Source organism: Silurus meridionalis, chromosome 29, assembly GCF_014805685.1.
Source record: "Silurus meridionalis isolate SWU-2019-XX chromosome 29, ASM1480568v1, whole genome shotgun sequence".
Lineage (NCBI taxonomy): Eukaryota > Metazoa > Chordata > Actinopteri > Siluriformes > Siluridae > Silurus > Silurus meridionalis.
Window position 1 is genome coordinate 10,045,605 of NC_060912.1, and position 26,827 is coordinate 10,072,431.

The 26,827-nt window shown below is 41.3% G+C and overlaps 1 protein-coding gene and 1 long non-coding RNA gene across 3 annotated transcripts in view; one reads left to right on the forward strand and one right to left on the reverse strand.

Annotated features, from left to right (window-relative positions):
* The window catches only part of LOC124382011, a 49,119-nt gene that overhangs the window by 9,842 nt on the left and 12,450 nt on the right, over positions 1-26,827 (reverse strand). Inside the window, exons 5-7 of one of the 2 annotated variants that reach the window (XM_046844067.1) lie at positions 25,984-26,394; positions 19,652-20,065; positions 2,658-3,071 (exon numbers count right to left, since the gene is read on the reverse strand). In XM_046844067.1, the coding sequence (XP_046700023.1) occupies positions 2,658-3,071; positions 19,652-20,065; positions 25,984-26,394 (1,239 nt within the window). The remainder of the gene's footprint in view (positions 1-2,657; positions 3,072-19,651; positions 20,066-25,983; positions 26,395-26,827) is intronic. The other variant, XM_046844066.1, reaches the window with a different exon arrangement.
* The window catches only part of LOC124382012, a 34,205-nt gene continuing 13,746 nt past the window's right edge, over positions 6,369-26,827 (forward strand). Inside the window, exon 1 of the long non-coding RNA XR_006924962.1 lies at positions 6,369-6,955. This is a non-coding gene — a long non-coding RNA (uncharacterized LOC124382012). The remainder of the gene's footprint in view (positions 6,956-26,827) is intronic.

A 26,827-nucleotide genomic window follows, 5' to 3' on the forward strand; every position in this document is an offset into this window, starting at 1 on the left:
TAAGTTTATTAGAAGGACAGCGCATGTAGGACGTTTTGGAGACAAGGTGAGGGAGGTGAGATTGAGATGGTTTGGACATGTGCAGAGGAGGGACATGGGGTATATCAGTAGGAGAATGCTGAGGATGGAGCCACCAGGAAGGAGGAAAAGAGGAAGATCAAGGAGGAGGTTCATGGATGTGGTGAGGGAAGACATGCAGGTAGTTGGTGTGAAAGAGGCAGATGTAGAGGACAGGGGGGTAAGAAAGAGACGGATGAGCCACTGTGGCGACCCCTAATGGGAGCAGCCGAAAGAAGAAGTAGCTTAATCTAGCATATCTTCTGATCTGTGTCATTAGTTATTTTGTCACGTGACTCTCATAATTATTGTAACAATAATGTCAAGATTCAAACCAAAAAAATCTGATCTATTGCTTTGTGTAAATGTATGAATTAAGATGGGCCTCACACTAGTTCTCTAAACACACATTCCTATGTTGTCTGTTCAGTGTCTATAGGATATTTACGATGGGATCACTTAAGGTTTACAGAAAGTCTTTGTCTGGACTCAATCAGGAACAGTTTTAGCTCAGGTTTTTTACAGTGTGTATATACTTGTCTGTTATCTGCATTAAATTGAAGAATAATGTACACTCACCGGCCACTTTATTAGGTACACCTGTCCAACTGCTCATTAACGCAAATTTCTAATCAGCCAATCACATGGCAGCAACTCAATGCATTTAGGCATGTAGACATGGTCAAGACGATCTGCTACAGTTCAAACCGAGCGTCAGAATGGGGAAGAAAATTGATTTAAGTGACTTTGAACGTGGCATGGTTGTTGGTGCCAGACGGGCTGGTCTGAGTATTTCAGAAACTGCTGATCTACTGGGATTTTCACGCACAACCATCTCTAGGGTTTACAGAGAATGGTCCGAAAAAGAGAAAATATCTAGTGAGCGGCAGTTCTGTGGGCGCAAATGCCTTGTTGATGCTAGAGGTCAGAGGAGAATGGCCAGACTGGTCCGAGCTGATAGAAAGGCAACAGTAACTTAAATAACCACTCGTTACAACCGAGGTATGCAGAAGAGCATCTCTGAATGCACAACACGTCGAACCTTGAGGCGGATGGGTTACAGCAGCAGAAGACCACAACGGGTGCCACTCCTGACAGCTAAGAACAGGAAACTGAGGCTACAGTTTGCACAAGCTCACCAAAATTGGACAATAGAAGATTGGAAAAACATTGCCTGGTCTGATGAGTCTCGATTTCTGCTGCGACATTCGGATGGTAGGGTCAGAATTTGGCGTCAACAACATGAATGCATGGATCCATCGTGCCTTGTATCAACGGTTTAGGCTGGTGGTGGTGGTGTAATGGTGTGGAGGATATTTTCTTGGCACACTTTGGGCCCATTAGTACCAATTAAGCATCGTGTCAACGCCACAGCCTACCTGAGTATTGTTGCTGACCATGTCCATCCCTTTATGACCACAGCGTACCCATCTTTTGATGGCTACTTCCAGCAGGATAACGCGCCAGGTCATAAAGCACGAAATATCTCAGACTGGTTTCTTGAACATGACAGTGAGTTCACTGTACTCAAATGGCCTCCACAGTCATCAGATCTCAATCCAATAGAGCACCTTTGGGATGTGGTGGAACGGGAGATTCGCATCATGGATGTGCAGCCGACAAATCTGCAGCAACTGCGTGATGCTATCATGTCAATATGGACCAAAATCTCTGAGAAATGTTTCCAGTACCTTGTTGAATCTATGCCCTGAAGGATTAAGGCAGTTCTGAAGGAAAAAGGGGGTCCAACCCGGTACTAGTAAGGTGTACCTAATAAAGTGGCCGGTGAGTGTATGTGCCATTCTGTGTGCTGTGTGATTCTTCCCTAATCAGAAAAGACACCACAGGCATCGTAGATCACATGTTCTTTACAACATACACTGTATACTAACTTTAGAGGAATAATCAGATTCATGTACATTAACTAGGATTCAAATTTGGATTAAAAGAAATAATAAATTAGACCTGATTCATGGAGAATTAGTGTTTGGAGGCCTATTTCCAATTCAGATGATGCCTGAGGCTCTGCTACAGAACTCAAAACAGTATGTTTCAGTCGATCATTTCCGACGTCAGACACTTTATTTATTCGATCCAACGTATTGTTATGTATATGTATAATATTAAACCTCTGTCCATAGCCATTTTTAATCTGTTAAGAGAAACAGAAATGCATTTTTTTTGCATTGTATATTATTCAGAAATATTTTCTTTTTAAATTTTGTTAAAAATATTCTGAGAATCATTTTGTGAACTCAGTCTTGTGAATTTAATCGAATCATGACTGGAGATTATCGTTACACAACCTTTTACTAACAGTGAATGAAAGTGTGTATTTGCATGTTTGTTTGTTTTTGGCAACTTCACAAACTAAAGCAATGTACACTGTATATCAACACTTCAGGAATGATCAGATTCATGTAGACAAATTGGGATTAAAATTTGTATTCGACAGAACAAGTTAATAATGAATAGAAAAAAGTCAGTGTTTGAACTGATTCACATTTCATCACTGACAACACAAAGTTCAGAACAGTGATTTTATCATTTGTGGTGCACAAGGAACTAAAACTTGTCTGAAGAATAATATAAAAACTTACTCATTAAACCTGAGATGTGAGATGTAGGGCAGACACTGAAGAAAACTCCTCACTTCACTCTCTTCTTCTGTAAAGTCTCTCAGATCCACTGGTTTCTTCTCTGTTTGGAGTTTCAGCACTTCTAGTAAGAGGGAAACTTTTCTCTCTGAGAGATTTATGGTCCAGAATAAAACTGACTGATAAACTGGTAGTAATGCTGGAAGAACACTGCTGCCTGTTTTACTCTCATACTGCTTCACATGGGAGCACAGATCCAGCAGGAAATCACTTGCTTTTTTATAATCATATGCAATTACTTTCTGCACTGTCTCCCAGAAGTGTTGTGGTTGGTGTAAAGCTGCTTGCAGACACAAGTCCAGGGTAAATTTTCTCAAACTCTTGTTTTGTTCCTCTGTTCCATGTTTAGACTCAAACCTGGATAAAAGTAAAATATATTATTACAGTACACAGCAAACCTACAAATAAAACACCACTTACACACACAGATGCTTTAGATACTTGTTTTTGGCTGACAGCTGTAGAGATCAGCAGTTTGTAAAATAATGAAACAGCTTATCTGATACCAACATCCACAACACAGTTAATGTCAGAGATCACATTTTCTCAATTATGATCATTTATATGAACAATAACAAGTCTTAAGTTCCATGAGGTAAAATGCTAATGTTCATTTGCTAGCAACCTCAGATGGAATTGTATTCAGAACAGAGTAGTTTTGTGTTAATGTGCTGCCCTTTTAAGTCCAAGTTGTACTTTTGCTTCTTTTGCTATTTCTATTTGCGTAAATAGTAAAGTGTGAATTCTTTTCTCCGGGACTTATTTTGAAATTAAATGTTATTATGGCGGAACTGCGCATATTCAATTACTTAAAGAAACTGATGATGGGAAGATCGGATCATTTTAGTGATTCGGTTGTTTACATCTCGTTCATCAAAATTAACTAATCTTTTTTTGAGTCATTTATTTCATTTAGTTCCTTTGATCAGAAATGAAATAAAATGTTGGATTTTCAATAAGCAGATCCCAAACTAGTCTACATACACCAACTTTAACTGTAGCTCCAATAATAAAATGCAGGAAAAATTATGATGAACAGAATAAGTAGCTTCACCTGGCATTGATTAAAAGACAGGTGGAGCTGAAGGTAGCAGTGCTGAAGATGTTGAGATTTTCAATGGGAGTGAAACAAGTTAATGAATGCAAATAATATATTAGACCTGATTCATGGGGAATTAGTCTTAGGAGCTCTATTTCCAATTCAGATGACGCCTGAGGCTCTGCTACAGAACTCAATACAGTATGTTTCAGTCGATCATTTCTGACATCAGACACTTTATTTATTCAATCCAACATATTGTTATGTAAAATTCTTCTTCTTCTTCTTCTTTCGACTGCTCCCATTAGGGGTCGCAACAGCGGATCAACCGTCTCCATACCACCCTGTCCTCTACATCTGCCTCTTTCACACCAACTACCTGCATGTCTTCCCTCACCAAATTCATGAACCTCTTCCTTGCCTTCCTCTTTTCCTCCTACCTGGTGGCTCCATCCTCAGCATTCTCCTACCAATATAATTCATGTCCCTCCTCTGTACATGTCCAAACCATCTCAATCTCGCCTCCCTCACCTTGTCACCAAAACATCCTACATGAGCTGTCCCTCTAATAAACTACCTTCTAATCTTATCCATCCTCGTCACTCCCAACGAAAAGATTAACATTTTCAGCTCTGCTACCTCCAGCTCCACCTCCTGTCTTTTACTCAATGCCACTGTCTCTAATCCATACAACATCGCAGGTCTCACCACAGACCTATAAACTTTTCCTTTCATTCTTGCAGATACTACCTACTATCACAAATCACTCCTGTCACTCTTCTCCACCCACTCCACCCTGCCTGCACTCTTTTCTTTACTTCTCTAACATACTCTCCATTACTTTGCACTGTTGACCCCAGGTACCTGAACTCCTCCACCTTCTCCACCTCTTCTCCCTGCAAGCGCACCACTCCACTGCCCTCCCTCTCATTCACACACATGTGCTCTGTCTTACTCAACCTGCTCCCTACTCTCACCACAAATCACAATATCATCCGTAAACATCATGGTCCAGGGAGACTCCTGTCTGACCTCGTCCGTCAACCTGTCCATCACCACTGCAAACTGGAAAGGGCTCAGGGCCGATCCTTGATGCAGTCCAACCTTCACCCTGAACCAGTCTGTCGTACCTACTGCACACTTCACTGCCGTCACACTGTCCTCATACATGTCCTGCACCACCCTCACATACTTCTCTGACACACCTGACTTCCTCATACAATACCACAACTCCTCTCTTGGCACTCTGTCGTACGCTTTCTCTAAATCTGCAAATACACAATGCAATTCCTTCTGTCCTTCTCTATACTTCTCCATCAACATCCTCAAAGCAAATAGGTCATCTGTGGTGCTCTTCCTCTGCAAGAAACCATACTGTTGCTCACAGATGGTCACCTCTTCTCTCAGCCTGGCATCCACTACTCTTTCCCATAACTTCATGGTGTGACTGATCAACTTAATTCCCCTGTAGTCACTGCAGGTCTGCACATCTCCCTTATGCTTAAAGATCGGTACCAGCACACTTCTTCTCCATTCCTCTGGCATCTTCTCACCTTCCAAAATCCTGTTAAACAATCTGGTTAAAAACTCCACTGCCATCTCTCCTAAACATCTCCACGCTTCTACCGGTATGTCATCTGGTCCAACCGACTTTCCACTCTTCATCCTCTTAATCGCTGCTCTCACTTCCTCCTTACTATTTCTATCTACATCCACCAACTCCACATCATCCAACCTTCTCTCTCTCTGATTTTCCTCATTCATCAGCTGCTCAAAATACTCCCTCCACCTTCTTAACACACTCTCCTCACTAGTCAACACATTTCCATTTCAATCCTTTACTGTTCTAACTTGCAGCACATCCTTCCCAGCTCGGTCCCTCTGCCTGGCCAATCGGTTTAAATCTTTTTCTAATTCCTTATTGTCCAACCTCTCATACAGCTCCTCATATGCCTTTTCCTTGGCTTTCGCCACATCCCTCTTTACCTGCTGCCGCATCTCCTTGTACTCCTGCCTACTTTTCTTATCACTCTGTCGATCCCACTTCTGTTTTGCCAACCTCTTTCTCCTTATGCTCTCCTGCACTTCCTCATTCCACCACCACATCTCCTTGTCTTGCTTTCTATTTCCAGATGTCACACCAAGAACTTTTCTAGCTGTCTCCCTCATCACTCCTGCAGTAGTTGGCCAATCATCCAACACCTCTTCAACACCACCGAGCCTCTGTCTGACCTCTTCCCTAAACCTCACACTACACTCTTCCTCCTTCAGTTTCCACCATCTTATTCTTCTTTCAGTCCTCACTCTCCTCCTCTTTTTCTTCATCTCCACAACCATCCTACAGACCACCATCCGATGCTGTCTAGCTACACTGTCCCCTGCCAACACCTTACAGTCTCCAATTTCCTTCAGGTTGCCTCTCTTGCATAGCACATAGTCCAACTGTGTGCACCTTCCTCCACTCTTATACGTCACCCTATGATCCTCCTTCTTCTTAAAATAAGTGTTCACCACTGCCATTTCCATCCTTTTAGCAAAATCTACACTCAAAAAAATTAAATGTGCCTGCTGTTGGACCAAAGAATATAACTATGTTTAAATTAAATAATGTACTTAAGTTTGTGTATTAAAATTAAAAGAGTCGTGTTGACAAAATTTAAAAATAGTAAGATTTCAGTTTAACACAACTAATTCAAGTAAAACGAATGAAATAGAGTTGTGTAGCTTCTGCAGTACCGCGCTTTGGTCAAGAGGTGGAGTAATATCCGCACATGCGCAAATGAAAACTTTTCTGCTCTGTTTTTGTTAGGCGCCATTTAATGGGAATCAGTTTAAACAAAGTTCAGGTGCAAAAAGAGAAAACAAGGGAAGATTTTTCCTTGTGGACACACATCCAGGTGAGATTTGACTTTTTTATGTATATATATTGAGGATGTCATTAGGTAAGGTTGGTTAATCGCGAATAATCTCATGTTTTGTATGATATTTTCATGATGTTACCGTGTTCTTCATGTGGGTTTCACGTTCATGTTAGTTACGGTCTTGTTTTCCGCTTTAATTTAATTTATATTTGTTAAAATGTGATTATTTGATTTTATTATTCGATTCTTATTATTAGGGTAATATTAATCTTTGCCATTTTGTTTGTCTTTGTCTGGCAGGAGGACGGCAGTGATCGGATATTAGTAGGCCATTCCTAGAGGTAATATTTCTAAAACACATTTTATATATACAGTGGAACCCGGTTATGTCGATGTCCTAGGGGGTTGGCAAAAAGCATTGAGGTAACCGATGATCGAGATAAACGAAAATCAAAATGGCGGCAATATATTAACGTGCTTGAAATTTCTTTATGTACATGATGTGCGTTAAACCCCTCTGGAGTCTGAGGGTGTTTTTGTCCCCTTGAGAGATTTTGACATGCTCTTACTTTTGGTTCTTTTTAGTTGCTTTTAAAATATATTATTGACAAAAGGCTTATTACACTGTATTTAGCACAAACTGGGCTACCATAATATGTAAACAACTTATATGTGTTTGTTTGTATTTTTGACAAAATAAGGTTTATGCTTGGTTTTTGAAAAAGCAAAAAAAAACCTCACTGAAATAAGGCCACAAAACCGATAGTAAACATGTTTCCCCAAGACTTTTTGAGAACAGAGCTTCTAATGTAGGTTTTTTATTTTTAATGATGTGAAAATCATCCTGCCTGCTCATTCACCTTAAACAATACTTTGATTTAAAATTTAAAAAACACTTTCTACTTTGAAAGGCCATATGCGAAGAGGCGTCAACTGACTGACAGCTTCGTAGACAATGGGTCGCATAATGAGCTGTCGATTACATAATGAGCTGTGGATCACTGAGCCAGGATCACAGTGAGAAGTACAGTACTACAACAAGTAATGTTTCCTTTGTGTTTATTAAAAATACACATTAGCAAGGACATCATTAAAAAGGGAATTGTGTAACAATAAAACAATACAGTACAGTATGTATAAAAAATAAAGAGTGCAACAAAAACTAACAATACACTACAGTAGGGTTCTGCAAATCCCAGCCTGTAGGGCTACAATACTATGCATTAAATAATTATAGTGTATCCATTTGAGGAATCAGCAAGAACAAACAACTTGAACCCCCAATTAGTCGGCTTGGCTTTTATGTACTGTGTCCTCCCAGTGTTAGCTTTGCATGCTACCATCCTCTCATCCACGGCTAAATGTCTTCTAGGATGATAAATTGCTTTGCATGTCTTACGGATTGTGTCCATAATCAGTTTCACTCTGAACAAACGGTCATGTTCAGATGTGCCCCTCTTTCTGTCGTTTTCTTTGTCTGCATCTGGGTGACTCATGTGTAAATTCCATGAAATGTTCCTGTATCTGTCCCCTGACATAATTGTTGCTGGAAAGGGAATTGTGAAGATACTGCTCTGTCGCCAGTAGTCTATGATGAAGGGCAACTTTACCATTGCCATGTAAAATAAGAGCCCAATGTAGCGATACATCTCACTCACGGTTACATCTCTCCATTTGTATTTGCGTCCCTTGGCTATTGACTTGGCAGCTTGAGCATTTGTGTTGTGGCACAGAGTTGACACAACACTGTCCGGGAAAAACATTTTAAATAGACTAAATGGAGAATGTGGGCAGGAATCACAGAGTCTGTGGAACTGTGTCATTATCTGTCTGATCCTTCCATGACGTGGTGGACTGTGTGTGTGCTGCCTTTGCCCTTTTTGGAGCAGGTGCTTGATCACATCTGTTTATGAAACACACACACGAACATCACTAATTGTGTCATTGGTAAAGTTGTTTGCATATGTCATACAATGCAATAATGATTCAAACTAAATATAATTTAAGAAAATACAAAATATGTACTTACTCAGGATGATTCTCGTCGAACTCAAAATGGAGCGACACCTGCGTGGCCTGGTGTGAGTTTCCATTGAAGGCAGGGGTGATGCAGCCACACTCCTAAAAATAATCAAACAATATATTTTTCAGTATTTTTGATGAATATATATTTGATAAATATAGTATTCTTGAACAATATATATTTGTTAGCATGCATTGTACATATAGCATTTACACCTCAGCATTTGGGAACATCTCTGCTAGCTAACACTACATAACAGCCTTTCAGGATGATCAGTGACACCAACCAAAACTGAACTGAGGCTAAAATATAACTATATAACGTCAACAATATTTAGAGCATACAATTACAAACAGTTAATGTTAAAAATGAGCAGATATTGGTGGATATTTGTTGTAACATTAAAAGGCAATGTTGACAAAAGCTAGGCAGAGATGTCTACAAACAATATGAGTTTTATATGATCAGAATGTAAGACTAAATAACTTACTCATCGTAGCAACTTGCTGGAAAGTCCTCGCTCTTCAAAATGCAAACGTTCCTCGTCGGAATCGCAATCTTCTTCAGATGAAAAGGTAAATTCTCTGGCATTGTTTTATGCCACTGTCCGGGGGGCGTGTGTGTGTGTGTGTGACTCAACGTGTGAACTGTTTTACCTGTGAATAGCGGGGGGGGCGTGAAAATCTGTGCTTCTACTTGGTTTTACATGATTTACATTAAATGAAAACATATGTTTTTTATTTCACCGACTTATTCTAAAACTACACACTTTAAGCTGTCTAAGGATATATTTTTTATTTCCGTGTGTCAGCTATTGGCCGAGTTTCAGGGCTTTTTGATGACGCGTTTCTAAACAAAGTTTACGCAGACAAAGGCGACAGATGGCGCACCCTGACTATTTTATTCATTTTAAAAAAATACAACGTTTTGTTTGTATAGTGAGCATACACAAATGAAAGTAGACCCTTTACAGATTTAAATGATGTATTACTTTGACATTTCTGATCAAATATGACCGAGCAGTTTCAGCTCTTTTTGCTGGCATCTGAAAAAAAAGCACGTTTGGGCGCCGGCGGCAATTCAGACTCCAGAGGGTTAATAAATGAGAATGTGCATGCACGTGTTTTTTAAGGTTTTTACACAACAGCGTTGCCGCGATTTGTTTGATGAAGTCATGCTATAAAAATGTACATACAGTACATGTTTATCTGTCAGGAATCCACCTGCCACGCCCCCTTCGGCCCCCTTCAGCGTGTCAGGTGCTTTCTCGGCCGCTTTCTCTGAAGCTCCGCTTCAATCGCGCACATATGGTGCTCGTTTATCATCATCACCAGCTCCTATTTAAACTTCCACACTCTCACTGTCCGTTATTGTTGGTATATGTTGGTTCATGGCGGTCGTTGTTATCGCGCATGCGTATCCCGGTACGTGTCTTCCCACCGGCACTCTCTCAACGGCTGCTCTTTTCTTCCCAAAGCGCATCGCGGATTCCCCCCGATCCTGCTGGTATGTATATATATATATAATATACATACATACAGTACAGACCAAAAGTTTGGACACACCTTCTCATTCAAAGAGTTTTCTTTATTTTCATGACTATGAAAATTGTAGATTCACACTGAAGGCATCAAAACTATGAATTAACACATGTGGAATTATATATGGAATTATATACATAACAAAAAAGTGTGAAACAACTGAAAAATGTCATTCTAGGTTCTTCAAATTAGCCACCTTTTGCTTTAATTACTGCTTTGCACACTCTTGGCATTCTCTTGATGAGCTTCAAGAGGTAGTCACCTGAAATGGTCTTCCAACAGTCTTGAAGGAGTTCCCAGAGATGCTTGGCACTTGTTGGCCCTTTTGCCTTCACTCTGCGGTCCAGCTCACCCCAAACCATCTCGATTGGGTTCAGGTCCGGTGACTATGGAGGCCAGGTCATCTGGCGCAGCACCCCATCACTCTCCTTCTTGGTCAAATAGCCCTTACACAGCCTAGAGGTGTGTTTGGGGTCATTGTCCTGTTGAAAAATAAATGATGGCCCATCTAAACGCAAACCGGATGGAATAGCATGCCGCTGCAAGATGCTGTGGTAGCCATGCTGGTTCAGTATGCCTTCAATTTTGAATAAATCCCCAACAGTGTCACCAGCAAAGCACCCCCACACCATCACACCTCCTCCTCCATGCTTCACGGTGGGAACCAGGCATGTAGAGTCCATCCGTTCACCTTTTCTGCGTCGCACAAAGACATAGTGGTTGGAACCAAAGATCTCAAATTTGGACTCATCAGACCAAAGCACAGATTTCCACTGGTCTAATGTCCATTCCTTGTGTTCTTTAGCCCAAACAAGTCTCTTCTGCTTGTTGCCTTTCTTTAGCAGTGGTTTTAGCAAATATTCTACCATGAAGGCCTGATTCACACAGTCTCCTCTTAACAGTTGTTGTAGAGATGTGTCTGCTGCTAGAACTCTGTGTGCCATTGACCTGGTCTCTAATCTGAGCTGCTGTTAACCTGCGATTTCTGAGGCTGGTCACTCAGATGAACTTATCCTCCGCAGCAGAGGTGACTCTTGGTCTTCCTTTCCTGGGGCAGTCCGCATGTGAGCCAGTTTCTTTGTAGCGCTTGATGGTTTTTGTGACTGCACTTGGGGACACTTTCAAAGTTTTCCTGATTTTTCGGACTGACTGACCTTCATTTCTTAAAGTAATGATGGCCACTCGTTTTTCTGTCCTTAGCTGCTTTTTTCTTGCCATAATACAAATTCTAACAGTCTATTCAGTAGGACTATCAGCTGTGTATCCACCTGACTTCTGAACAACACAACTGATGGTCCCAATCCCATTTATAAGGCAATAAATCACACTTATTAAACCTGACAGGGCACACCTGTGAAGTGAAAACCATTTCAGGTGACTACCTCTTGAAGCTCATCAAGATAATGCCAAGAGTGTGCAAAGCAGTAATCAAAGCAAAAGGTGGCTACTTTGAAGAACCTAGAATATGACATATTTTCAGTTGTTTCACACTTTTTTGTTATGTATATAATTTCATATATAATTCCACATGTGTTAATTCATAGTTTTGATGCCTTCAGTGTGACTCTACAATTTTCATAGTCATGAAAATAAAGAAAACTCTTTGAATGAGAAGGTGTGTCCAAACTTTTGGTCTGTACTGTATATGTGTGTGTGTGTGTGTGTGTGTGTGTGTGTGTGTGTGTGTGTCTATGTGTGTATATATATACAGTGGAACCCGGTTATCTCACCCTCGGTTAACTCGACAACCCTATTAAGTCAACGTTTTTGAAGTGGAACCGCCAAATTCTCGCATTTTCTAAGCTTTTTTTATCGGTTTTGGGGGTAAAAATGTGCCATTTAATGTCGGTTATCTTGGTGCAGCCGCAGAAGAACTCGCGGAAGTGGCGAGAAAAAAAAATCAAGGCTTACAGCTGCTACAGGTGTTGTATTGTATACTGGTGAATCTCTGCTGTTAGTTAGTGCTAGTGTTAGTAGTGTTAGTAGAGGCGCGGCGCGGCTTTGGGAAGAGAAGTGCAGCCGTTGAGAGAGTGCCGGTGGGAAGGCACGTACCGGGATACGCATGCGCGATAACAACGACCGCCATGAACCAACATATACCAACAATAACGGACAGTGAGAGTGTGGAAGTTTAAATAGGAGCTGGTGATGATGATAAACGAGCACCATATGTGCGCGATTGAAGCCGGGAGCACCTGCCACGCCCCCCTCGGCCCCCTTCAGCGTGGCAGGTGCTTTTTCGGCCGCTTTCTCTGAAGCTCCCGGCTTCAATTGCCGCCATTTTGATTTCCGTTTATCTCGATCATCGGTTACCTCGATGCTTTTTGGCGACCCCCTAGGACATCGACATAACCGGGTTCCACTGTATGTCGATGTCCTAGGGGTCGCCAAAAGCATCGAGGTAACCGATGATCGAGATCAACAAAATCAAAATGGCTAATTTTGATCACGTGTGTGTGTGTGTGTGTGTGTGTGTGTGTGTATGTATATATATATATATATATATATATATATATATATATATATATATATATATATATATACATATATATATATATATATATATATATATATATATATATATATACACACACACACACACACACACACACACACACACACACGTGATCAAAATTAGAGAACAATTTATAAACAATTGAACAATTCTGAAATAATGTCATCTTCACTGCTCACCAGTGGATTTTTTTTCCTGTCTATACCATGCTACCAGAACACCTTTTCCACAAAATAACTAAGGCATTTCCAAAAAAAACATTATTTTGCAGAAAACACACTGATCAAAATTTGAGAACAACAATGACTGTAGCATGGAAAAAAATTACAACAAAATTTTCTGAAGGTTACAACAGTCAGCAATTAGTAGGAAGTGTACAGGCCTCTGCTCTGAATGACTTCAGCACATCTGCGGCCACAGGACAGCACTAGTCTCTCCACTCTTCTTCCAGTCTCCTCCACAGTAGTGGGTTTCTCGGCCATAACTTTGTCACCAAGGATTTTCCAGAGGTTCTCTATTGGGTTGAGATCAGGACTCTGTGCAGGCCATGTCATTATTTCAATGTTTTCAGTTTCAAGGAACTGCTTTACCCGTTTTGCTGTGTGACATGGAGCGTTGTCCTGCATGAACGCTGCGGGCTGATTGGGTGATGAACGCAGGGAAGGAACCATATGTTGTTGAAGAAGGTTCTGATAAACATTTGCATTCACTCTGCCATGTAGCTGTATAAGAGGTCCAACTCCTGCTGCAGAACACATGCCCCAAACCCTGACACTTCCTCCTCCACTTTTCACTGACTTCTTTACACACTTTGGGTTCAGTCTTTCTCCAGGTTGTCGCCGAACATAATGTTTCCCATCGGACCCAAATAAATTAAACTTGCTGAATTCACTGAAGTGAACTTTGGAGCAGTTCTCCTCTGTCCACACAACATGCTTAGTCTAGCCTTTTGATTCTTTCTGCTAATGAGAGGTTTGGTCATTGCAGAGTAGACTTTCAGTCCAAATGCTCTTTAACGTCGAGACACTGTATGACAAGACAGATCCTTACCCTGTTCAGCTATGAACTGGTGAGCAATTCCAGCTGAGATCCTCCGCAGTATCCTGTCCTCTCTTGTATTTGTCTTCCGTGGATGACCAGCCTTCTTGGCGGACTAGAATGAGTTTGTGATGATGTAAAGATTCAATATTCTTGAATCTTTACATCACCACAAACTCATTCTAGTCCGCCAAGAAGGCTGGTCGTCCACGGGAAACATTCCAACGTGTACTGTGACATTTTGCTGCACCTGACGCACAGTGCGAGGACTCCACTTCTTTGATGTACCCTTACCTTGTGAAGGAGTGTATGGTAAGTCATTTACATTTTTCCAAAACATATTTTATGTTTCTGTGCAACAAACCCCTCCTCTCACCCTTGATCTGTTGATAAATCTCTTTTTATACTTAATATTTTTAGGATGTCGTTGCAACCTCGATGCGCAACACCACCCTGGGAATCTATGACATCATACATGAAGGAGCAGATGCTACAGACCCTTATGAAGATGTTTGCATCATCATTAAGGGCATCCAAATATTTGAAAACCTGAACAATGTGGCAAATGCATGTTCTGTGATACTTGGTCTAATTTATGCATTAAACTTGGCTTACTCACGAGATCTTATATACACTTTTAAGTATTTCAAAAGTTATTTATGGAACTAAATGCGAACAAGCATTCAAACAAGGTCCAGGTCCTGAAAAATAAACTCTTTTCATAAGGCAGGACAGACTGTATGTTTTCTCCATAAAGTTGTGCCGTTTGCTGTAGCAGTACATTTGTTTCAGTACTGATCATGTTCATTCCTTAATGTTGGTCTTGCATTGAATAACTGATGCATTGTTAGCTTTTTGTTAGTTTCAAAGAAAAAGGAAATATAAAATAAGTCTTTTGTATTATTTGTTTTGTATTATTTTGTAAATGATTATTTTTATTAGTATTACTGAAATAAGTAAAAATAAATTAGAGTTTTGGAAAATAAATATTTTCATATTTTGTACTGTAACATTCTTGTTGGAAAATAAATGTAAATACCTGTAGATTCATTGAATAAACTAATCAATAAAACCGGATTATTTGTTTTGGTTGAAGGCAACAATATACATTTTAGAATAATTGAACTTAATTAACTTAATATATTAAAACTAAATTAAGAATGTTAAGTTGATTTAACTAAACAACCTACATGCCCATTAAAGTCTGCCCCAATCACCAATCGTTCTTTCCTAAGTACATCTACCACTTCATCTAATTCACTCCAGAATATTTCCTTCTCCTCCATCTCACAGCCAACTTGTGGAGCATAGGCACTGATGTCATTTATCATCATCCCTTCAACTTCCAGCTTCACGATCTTCACCCTATCAGAAACTCTCTTCACCTCCACTACACTCTTACTGTACTCTTCCTTCAGAATCACCCCTACACCATTTCTCTTTCCATCCACACCATAATAAAACAGTTTGAACCCACCTCCAATGTTCCTGTCAGAGCGCCGGCCATGTTCGGTTTCCCGTGGTTGCAGAGGCACAACCCTCGCCTGGACTGGACCAGTGGCCGGGTGTTGGAGTGGGGGATTTCGTGTCATGCCAGCTGCCTCTCCTCGGTTCCCCAGACTCCTAGTCGTTCTGGTGGGGAATCCACCTCCGACCTCGGTTCTGTCCCTGCGGAGTACCATGATTTGGGCGTCGTTTTCAGTAAAGCTAGAGCCCTGTCTTTACCGCCCCACCGTCCTTATGATTGCGGTATTGACCTGTTGCCGGGAACGGCTCCTCCCCGAGGCCGCCTCTACCACCTGACTGGTCCTGAAAGGGAAGCTATGGCAGACTACATCCGGGAGTCCCTCGCTTCTGGGATCATCCGCCCTTCCTCCTCCCCAGCGGGGGCAGGTTTCTTTTTTGTGGAAAAGAAGGACAAGAGCCTCCGCCCCTGCATCGACTACCGAGGGCTTAACTCCATCACCATTAAGAACCGGTACCCCTTGCCCTTGATGTCCACGGCTTTTGAGCTCCCACCGTCTTTACCAAACTTGACCTTCGCAACGCCTACCACCTGGTTCGCATCCGTGAGGGGGATGAATGGAAGACGGCCTTTAACACCCCAGTAGGCCATTACGAGTACCTGGTCATGCCGTTTGGCCTCACCAACGTCCCTGCTGTTTTCCAGGCCCTGGTCAACGACGTTCTTTGGGACATGCTTCATCGGTTTGTGTTTGTCTACCTGGACGACATTCTGATCTACTCCCGCTCCCTGGAGGAACACCGCGGCCATGTGCGCACTGTGTTCACCCGTCTACTTCAGAGCCGGTTGTATGTGAAGGCCGAGAAATGTGAATTCCATGTGTCCAGCACTTCTTTTCTGGGCTTCATCTTGTCGGTAGGGAGTGTTCAGATGGATCCGGCCTGGATCCGTGCCGTAGAGGAGTGGCCCGAACCGGAGAATCGCAAACAACTGCAAAGGTTCCTAGGTTTTGCTAATTTTTACCGCAAGTTCATCCGCGGTTTTAGCACCATCGCGGCGCCACTACACCGACTCACCTCTACTCGTCAACCTTTCACCTGGAATTCCGAGGCGGAACAGGCCTTTCTGGAGCTCAAGACCCGGTTCACGTCTGCACCTGTTCTTACCCTGCCTGACCCATGCCGGCAATTTGTTGTGGAGGTTGATGCCTCGGACAAGGGTGTGGGGGCCATTCTGTCTCAGAGGGGTGCCACCGACAACCACCTCCATCCGTGCGCCTTCTTTTCACGCCGACTATGTCCCGCGGAACGGAACTACGCCATCGGGGATCGCGAGCTGCTGGCCGTCAAGCTGGCGCTTGAGGAATGGCGTCATTGGTTGGAGGGTGCCGAACACCCGTTCATTGTGTGGACGGACCATCGCAACCTGGGTATCTGCGCGCGTAAGCGCCTCAACCCCCGGCAGGCCAGGTGGGGGCTGTTTTTTGGGCATTTTTGCTTTACGCTCTCCTACCGTCCGGGCTCCAAGAACTGCAAACTGGATGCCCTGTCCCGACTGGTGCCGGGTGCACAGGGCTACTTCGGGACAACCCACCTCTGCCGGCTGTCCGGAGGGCGGGCTCTACGTTCCGGACCAGCTCCGTTCACGGGTTCTCCAGTGGTGCCACTGCTCTCGACTTTTCTGCCACCCAGGAACCCCTCGCACCTTGGCCCTTCTGCGGCAACGTTTTTGGTGGCCCACTATTAGGGAAGACGTTCGTCAGTTCGTGGCCGCCTGTCCTGTTTGTGCCCAGCACAAGAGCTCCAGATGCCCCCCGGCGGGTCTCCTCCGCCCACTTCCCGTTCCACACCGCCCATGGTCCCATATAGCCCTTGACTTCGTTACCGGTCTGCCTCCCTCTGCTGGCCATACCGCCATTCTTTCTCATTGGCTCATTTCATACCACTCCCTAAACTGCCCTCAGCCAAGGAAACCGCCCAGCTTCTGCTGCAGCACGTGTTCCGGCTTCATGGTCTCCCTAGTAACATTGTCTCGGATCGGGGTCCGCAGTTCACTGCCAATTTTTGGAAGGAGTTCTGCCGCCTCCTGGGTATCTCGGTCAGCTTGTCCTCCGGGTTCCACCCGCAAACCAACGGGCAGGCTGAAAGGTTGAACCAGGACATGGAGACAGCCCTTCGCATCCTTTGCACTGACGACAACGCTTCCTGGGCTTCGCAATTGATATGGGCCGAATATGCCCATAACACTCTGCCGTCCTCAGCCACTGGCCTCTCCCCGTTCCAAGCCGCTTATGGCTATCACCCGCCCATCTTTTCGTCTCAGGAAATTGAGTCCTCAGTGCCCTCTGCCGGTGCCTTGGTCAGGCGCTGCCGCCGTGCCTGGAGGAAGACCCGGGTGGCTCTCCTCAGGTCTTCCCGCTGCTATGCCCGCTGGGCCAACCGCAGGCGCCGACAGGCACCCGTTTACCGCCCCGGCCAGAGGGTTTGGCTCTCTACCAAGGACCTGCCACTAAGGGTCGCATGCAGGAAGCTGGCCCCTCGTTTTATTGGACCTTTCCCTATATCCAAGGTACTCAATCCTGCGGCCGTCCGCCTCTGCCTTCCCAGAGTCTTCCGTGTCCATCCCACCTTTCATGTTTCGCGCCTCAAACCTGTCCGGGCTTGCTCCCTGGTTCCCTCCGCCAGACCCCCTCCGCCCGCCCGGGTCGTTGGCGGGGGCCCGGCCTTTACTGTGCGCCGTCTCCTGCACTCCAGGCGCTGGGGTCGGGGCTTGCAGTACCTTGTGGACTGGGAGGGCTACGGCCCTGAGGAGCGCTCGTGGGTCCCTGCGTGCCACGTTTTGGATCCCGGCCTTATTTCCTGTTTCCACCGTGATCATCCGGGCCAGCCTGGTGGGCCGTCTGGAGCCGGCCTGAGGGGGGGTACTGTCAGCCAGCAGCGCGGGCACTTCCGGTGCTTCCACTTCCGGGGTAGCGCGAACCCGCAACCGTCCAGGCCGCCATCTTGCCATCACATAAATAGACACGGCTTTCTTACGCGTGCTGCCAGATTGTCTCGTTGGCTTCCGTGTTTTTTTTTCTTTGAGACTTCCCTGTCCCTCGGTTTTGTTTTTTCTCGTTTTTGCTTTCAGTTTCGGATCTTCCGGTTTTTGTTTTCCTCTTTGTTTTTTCCGCGATTTCGCGCCGTGCCGCCGCCGTGGCTTTGCTCTGTTTTTTTTTTCTTTTTTTTCCCCTGTTCTTTCCTTTTCATTCTTTCATTCCGGTCGGGTGTCTTTTGTTTTGTCTCTCTCCGTTTATGTGCGTTTTCTCGGTGGACTATTTCCCCTGGAGGACTATACGTTTTTGCTCGGTTGTTGTGGATTACTTTCACAGGGGACCATAAGTTTTCGGACACCTTGCTTTTGTGTGGATTACCTTTCACAGGGGGTCATAAGTTTTTGGACACGTGTTTTTGTGTTTTTTTTTGTGTCATGTATCTTACCCTGAGGACCGTAAGTTTTTGGACACCTTGTTTTATGTGCTTGCTGGATTATTTCACATTAAAAACTTCTGTTTAGCTTTATTGCTGCGTCCTGCATTTGGGTCCTACTTTTGCACCCCTGACAGTTCCTGGCCTTACTCCCATTCCAATTGGTCTCCTGAACACACAACATATCTACCTTTCTCCTTTCCATCATATCAGCTACCTCTCTCCCTTTACCAGTCATAGTACCAACATTTAAAGTACCAACCCTAACCTCCAATCTCCTACACTGCTCCTTTCCCTGCTGTCTTTGTAGACGTCTTCCTCCTCTCCTTCTCCTTCTTCGGCCAACAGTAGCCCAATTTCCACCAATACCCTGTCGGCTAACGATACCTGTGACGGTCGTTGTTAACCCGGGCCTCGACCGATCCAGTATGAAATTCTCATTTGTGATCCGCATATTTGATTTGGCACATGTTTTACGCTGGATGCCCTTCCTAATGCAACCCTCCCCATTTACCCGGGCTTGGGACCAGCACTAAGAGTGCACTGGCTTGTGCATCCATAATGGCTGGGTTATTGTTATGTAAAATGATGTAAATAATATTAAACCTCTGTCCATAGCCATTTTTAATCCGTTTAGAGAAACAGAAATGCATTTGTTTTGCATTGTATATTATTTAGAAATATTTTCTTTTTAAATTTTGTTAAAAATATTCTAAGAATCATTTTGTGAACTTAGTTTTGTGAATTTAATCGAATCATGACTAATTATCATTACACAACCTTTTACTAACAGTGAATGAAAGTGTGTATTTGCATGTTTGTTTTTTGGCAACTTCACAAACTAAAGCAATGTGCACTGTATATCAACAGTTCAGGAATGATCAGATTCATGTAGACAAATAGAAAAATTTCTATTTGACAGAACAAGTTAATAATGAATAGAAAAAAGTCTACTAAACCTTTTCTAAAGAATAATATAAAAACTTACTGATTAAACCAGAGGTATGAGATGTGGGGCAGACACTGAAGAAAACTCCTCACTTCACTCTCTTCACCTGTACAGTCTCTCAGATCCACTGGTTTCTTCTTTGTTTGGAGTTTCAGCACTTCTAGTAAAAGGGAAACTTTTCTCTCTGAGAGATTTATGGTCCAGAATAAAACTGACTGATAAACTGGTAGTAATGCTGGAAGAACACTGCTGCCTGTTTCACTCTCATACTGTTTCACATGGGAGAACAGATCCAGCAGAAAATCACTCTGCTCTTTATAATCATATGCTGTCACTTTCTTCACTGTCTCTTGGATGTTTTGTGGTTGGTGTAAAGCTGCTTGCAGACACAAATCCAGTGTAAATTTTCTCAATCTCTTGTTTTGTTCCTCTGTTCCATGTTTAGACTCAAACCTGGATAAAAGTAAAATATATTATTACAGTACACAGCAAACCTACAAATAAAACACCACATACACACAAATGCTTTAGATACTCGTTTTTGGCTGACAGCTGTAGAGATTAGCAGTTTGTGAAATAATGAAAAAGCTCATCTGATACCAACATCCACAACACAGTTAATGTCAGAGATCACATTTTCTCCATTCTGATCATTTATATGAACAGTAACAAGTCTCAATTTTCATGAGGTAAAATGCTAATATTCATTTGCTAGCAACCTCAGATGGAAGTGTATTCAGAATAGAGTAGTTTTGTTTTAATGTGCTGCCCTTTTAAGTCCAAGTTCCCAGCCAACATTGTCATGTGGGCCCCATGTGGGTTTTTGATGGGCTGTCACTTGGGCCCTGCATGGGCAACCCAAATGGGGCCCAGAGAAATTTGTCCATCGGCTCCACATGGGCCCCATGTGTTAGCCCAGATGGGCCACTGATGGGTCCATGGTGGGCCCATTTGGGTCCCAAATAGGTGTTAAAAATGGGGCCAATGTGGGCTACATGTGGGCCCCTTATGGGACCACAGTGGGTGAGAATTGGGTCCCATTTATTAATTTCATCATTGATTTCTGTGGGTGAACTTAATGTGTATTTAATCTTACTATGGAAAATCCACTGTCAAACCATTCAAACCTCAGTTACAATGTAAAACTGTGCCTGACCAAACAAATAACTAATATTAGTTGATTTTATGTGCTGCTCTATGTTTAAAATTACATGGTTGAGTATTTGAACTGTGAAAAATAAATGAATTCAACTCAGAATGTGTAAATCACATTTAATTTAAATTAATTCAAGTAAAAAAACAGGAAACAGGAGTAACAGAATTACTAATGTAGAATAGTTGGTGGGTCTATGCAGATTCCTCGGCTGCACACCTACAAAACAGTAAAGAAAAGAAGACAGAAAAGGCAATTTAGTCAATTTTAAAATACAAACATTCACAGCAGCATCTAAAAAAACATGCATCAATTAAGACATATCCTAGAATCTCATCAGTGAATTGTTCCCGCCTCTGCCTCACACAGTAATAACTTATGCCGGGGGACCAGTCATGGAATACAAAACTTATGAATGTAACGATTAGAATATTAACCTTGCGTCTGAACTTGACTCTTAAACGAATATTTGGCCATTGCCAAAAGCCAGTGATTAGAACAATGATTCTGATCAGCTGAAAGATGTAAGTCACACCTCGGATCACAGGGGACCAGAAAGTTCAACGCACTGCAACTGAAGAAAACATAAACGTCCTGCAAATCCTCACAACACAACCAAACACAGAAACACGCTGCAAATCCTCACAACACAACCAATTAATTTACACTGCAAATAGCACAGACCACAAAATAAATGTTTCATGGGGACACCAACAAGTGACAACCCCGGGACTGCTTGTTCAGTGTCTATTCATCAGTGGTGGTGTTGATGATCTGAAAGGTGAGTTTTTTGTTTATTTTAACATCCTGATCATGATTCCTGGCTTTGCTAGTTAACATAATAAAGTTTTACAGTTATTTGTGTATTTCATCAGATTATTTAGGATAATAATATCCAAAAAGCCAAGGAATCATAAACAAACAATGTTAAAATAAACAATCAACTCACCTTTCAGGTCATCGACACACATCAACACCACTGACGAATAGACATTGAACAATAAGCAGTCCCAGACGGGTTTGTCACTTGTTGTGGTCCCCTTGAAACATTTATTTTGTGATCTGTGCTATTTGGTTGCGTTGTGAGGATTTGCAGTGTGTTTCTGTGTTTGGTTGCATCGTGAGGATTTGCAGCGTGTTTCTGTGTTTGGTTGCGTCGTGAGGATTTGCAGCGTTTCTGTGTTTGGTTGCGTCGTGAGGATTTGCAGCGTTTCTGTGTTTGGTTGCGTCGTGAGGATTTGCAGCGTGTTTCTGTGTTTGGTTGCGTCGTGAGGATTTGCAGCGTGTTTCTGTGTTTGGTTGCGTCGTGAGGATTTGCAGCGTTTCTGTGTTTGGTTGCGTCGTGAGGATTTGCAGCGTGTTTCTGTGTTTGGTTGCGTCGTGAGGATTTGCAGCGTGTTTCTGTGTTTGGTTGCGTCGTGAGGATTTGCAGCGTGTTTCTGTGTTTGGTTGCGTCGTGAGGATTTGCAGCGTGTTTCTGTGTTTGGTTTGGTTGTGAGGATTTGCAGCGTGTTTCTGTGTTTGGTTGCATTGTGGGGGTTTACGGCACATGTGTTGTCAAAATGATAACGTTGTTTTTTTCTAACCCTAACCCTATTTGCATGTGTTTTCTTCAGTTGCAGCATGTTGAGCTCTCAGTCACTGTATAGATGCCTTGAGGATCAGTAATTTATAAGATATTTTTTCATCTCAGGGTGGAGTATTCCTTTAATTAAACAGATTCAAAAACAGTGATCGGGACAAAATATTAATAATTGTGCAGCCCTAGCTATAGGTTATATGACTAAAGCACGGTTGCCTTCTCTGTCTCTTGCATTTGTGAACCATTTACCAAGCGCTTTCTCCAGCTCTTTTTTACTGACAGTTTTCAGCTAACGGTTCTGCTTCAGGCTTTCTGTAAAGCACAAAAATTAATATAAAGAAGAGCATGCTACTGTATCAGAACTAAAAAAACACCTTCTAATCCACCATTTGCCCAAACTGTTAACTGATCTGAGTAAATGATGTTAAAATGACACAATACCATGCAAAAGGTTAAATGCATCAATATGGTGAATTTCAGGCTTTGTTGTGATTAATGTTTAGAATAATTAGTGGGGTCTAGAACACAGATCGATTATTAAATTCATACTGGTTCACTTTGGACCGTGAATATGAACTGACCACTGTAACATTAGTTTGAGTTACTTATAATGATGTTTTGTCGAATGTTTTGTCGAATTTGTCGGGGTGGGGGGGGGGGAGTGTGGCGGGATTCTGACTGACTTTCTGAACGGTGCAAATGTACCTTATCTTTACCGTTATCATAACGTATCATGTTTTTATTAATGTTTAGAAATGATATAAATATGAAAGTTTTTTATCACCTTTACCTATCTCACCTAAATCACATTAAAATAATGTTAAGTACTGTCACAATCTCCTCAGAGCTTTTCTCTGTGTATTGTATATACACGTTATAAAGGAATTAAAGAGAAATAGACTCCACAGTGCTTTTACTGTTTCACCCTCCTGTTATCATGAGGACACTATGTGGAGAAAACACGGGTAAAAATGGTTTAAAAAGTCGTTATTTCCACATTTTAGTAGACAATGTCCTAGTTATCTAGTAATCATTACGAATGTTCAGTTTCTCCACAGGTGTTTATCTCTGAGGTAAACCAGTTCACTCTCCACACTTACCTTCTTTATATCGTGCCTGTAACTTTAATTACCACAAATCTTTCAGAAGTATACATTAAATAAAAACAAAAGTAAAATTAGATTAATTTAAAACAAAATATAATTTCTTACCGTGACAGGGAGGTCAGGTTCTCCAGGTCAGGTCAGGTGCTCCTGTGGTAGTGAGTCATGACTGTTTCTTCAGAATCAGAAGGCGGGTGAGCTGCACAACCGAGTCTCTTTTTTTTTTTATATCATGTTATTGTTAATATATAATTTTTTTTTAACTGTTGATGTTATAAAACACGCAAAAAACATATCAATTGAATTTATCATCAATTGAATAATTGAATAATAGATTTCTTTTGAGAAATATAGATAAATATAGCCCAAATGTGGCCCATACAAGGCCCTCGAATAAACTATAGGCAACCTAACTGGGGCCCACATTCAGCCCATCAAAGTGCCCACTCTGACCCCATGCCCACATGATGCCCATATAACCCAGATAAAACCCATGTGGGGCCCACATGGACATGTTGGCTGGGTTGTATTTTTTCTTTTTTGACAATTTTTATTTGCGTAAATAGTGAATAGTGGATTCGTTTCTCCGGGACTTTTATTTTGAAATTAAATGTTATTATGGCGGAACTGCGCATGTTCTATTACCTACAGAAACTGGTGATGCGAAGATTTGATCATTTTGGTGATTCGGTTCTTTACATCTCGTTCATCAAAATGAACGAATGTTTTTTTTTTTTTGTCATTTATTTCATTTAGTTCCTTTGATCAGAAATAAAATAAAATGTTGGATTTTCAATAAGCAGATCTCAAACCAGTCTACATACACCAACTTTAACTGTAGCTCCAATAATGAAATGCAGGACAAATTATGATGAACAGAATAAGTAGCTTCACCTCGCATCGAGTAAAAGACAGGAGCTAAAGGTAGCAGTGCTGAAGATGTTGAGGTTTTCATTGGGAGTAAAACAAGAAACAAGTAAATGAATACAAATAATAAATTAGAACTGATTCATGGAGAATTAGTGTTTGGAGGTCTATTTCCAATTCAGATGATGCCTGAGGCTCTGCTACAGAACTCAATACAGTATGTTTCAGTCGATCATTTCTGACATCAGACACTTTATTTATTCAATCCAACATATTGTTATGTAAAATTATGTAAAAAATATTAAACCTCTGTCCATAGCCATTTTTAATCCATTTAGAGAAACAGAAATGCATTTTTTTTGCATTGTATATTATTTAGAAATATTTTCTTTTTAAATTTTGTTAAAAATATTCTGAGAATCATTATGTGAACTCAGTTTTGTGAATTTAATCGAATCATGACTGGAGATTATCGTTACACAACCTTTTAATAACAGTGAATGAAAGTGTGTATTTGCATGTTTGTTTTTTGTCAACTTCACAAACTAAAGCAATGTACACTGTATATCAACACTTCAGGAATGATCAGATTCATGTAGACAAATTAGGATTAAAATTTCTATTCGACAGAACAAGTTAATAATAAATAAAAAAAAAGGCAGTGTTTGAACTGATTCACATTTCATCACTGACAACACAAAGTTCAGAACAGTGATTTTATCGTTTGTGGTGCACAAGGAACTAAAACTTGTCTGAAGAATAATATAAAAACTTACTGATTAAACCTGAGCTGTGAGATGTAGGGCAGACACTGAAGAAAAATATATTATTACAGTACTAGCTATCACTAGTTAAAATGTGAGAAAAGGAAAATGTAAACAGCACAGCTAATGCATGATCTTTTAACAGTTTAGCCTTTAAAAACATTTGACTCTAAGCAACTTTACAAATCATAAGCAAGTTTAATGGATGGTTTAATGTAACATACAATTTTTAAAGTTGAAATGAACAGTATTTCATGAAAATGGTTTAGAGAGACTGAAGCTGGAAAATAAGAGTGGATGATTGACCCTAGTAAAGCAGCCTTACTGAATTCATGTTTTCATATTCATATATTGTATTTATATACAGTGTGTGTATATATATATATATATATATATATTTACAAAGTAAAGAATAATAACCAAGTAAATACGCCTTGGGACTTTATTCAAGTGTTTGCTATCAGTCTAATGGAGCATAGACGCATTCGAAAAGGGCAAAAAAGTTTGAAAGAAATTGTTGTTGTGGTAAAAGTAAATATACATTTAACCTAAGTTTATATTGAATAATTCATTATTTTTAAAAACTAAATACATAAAAATTAAAACTTAAAATCAACACAGGAAAGATTTTTAGCAAAAAAATGATCCCTTTTCCATTAAATCAGCAGCAGGTGTCTTTTCACTGCTTTATGTTTCCATAAGTTTATAACCTGTATCTCATGACTTGATATTAAATGTATTTACTGACTTTATTCTGTTACTGTAAATAAATTACTGTCAAGATTTATTTTAAAAGGTCATAGGTAAGATTTCAAATCAGGAAAAAATCTTTAATCATTTAAAAATGTAAAATTGTCCCAGTAAAATATTTGTTTATAAAAACATGGATTTTGTAAACTTACTTATTAAACCTGAGCTGTGAGATGTAGGGCAGACACTGAAGGAAACTCCTCACTTCACTCTCTTTTCCTGTGCAGTCTCTCAGCTCCACTGGTTTCATCATTATTTGGAGTTTCAGCACTTCTAGGAGGAGGGAGACTTTTCTCTCTGAGAGATTTATGGACCAGACATCAGGAACTGACTGATAAACTGGCAGCAATGCTGGAAGAACACTGCTGCCTGTTTCACTCTCATACTGCTTCACATGGGAGTACAGATCCAGCAGGAAATCACTCTGTTCTTTAGAGGGCAGAATCTTATGTACTGACTGATGGATGTTTTGTGGATGGTGTAAAGCTGCTTGTAGACACAAATTAAGTCTAAATGTTCTACATCTCTTTTCATGTTCTTTCTCTCCATGTGTAACATCAAACCTGAAGAAAGTGAAAGGATCACAATGTTACAGTACATATGTGATAGACAACAAGTCAATGCCCCACTTTCCCCCCCTGTTCTCTTGCATTCAGTTACATATTTTTAAAAGTGTCTGATAAATTAAAACAAAAACAGCACCGGTGACAGCTACCAAAGTTTCTTCTGCTTATTGACAATGTTGTGAAGCTGTTGTCAGTGCACCGACTATATCTTAGGGACAGTTTTAAAAAGCATCAACACTTCTACATGCTTGGCAGAATTTTTATTATCAGAAGTGCCATAAACAGGGTTTGTTACATATTGCCCAGACCACCACCTTTAAACTAAATCACCTGCCTTTGATATAAAAAAAAAAATCGGGGATCAAAAACTAACAATAAATGCATACATTCATGTACTGATTGAGTGTTTTAATGTTTACATTTTTGTTAC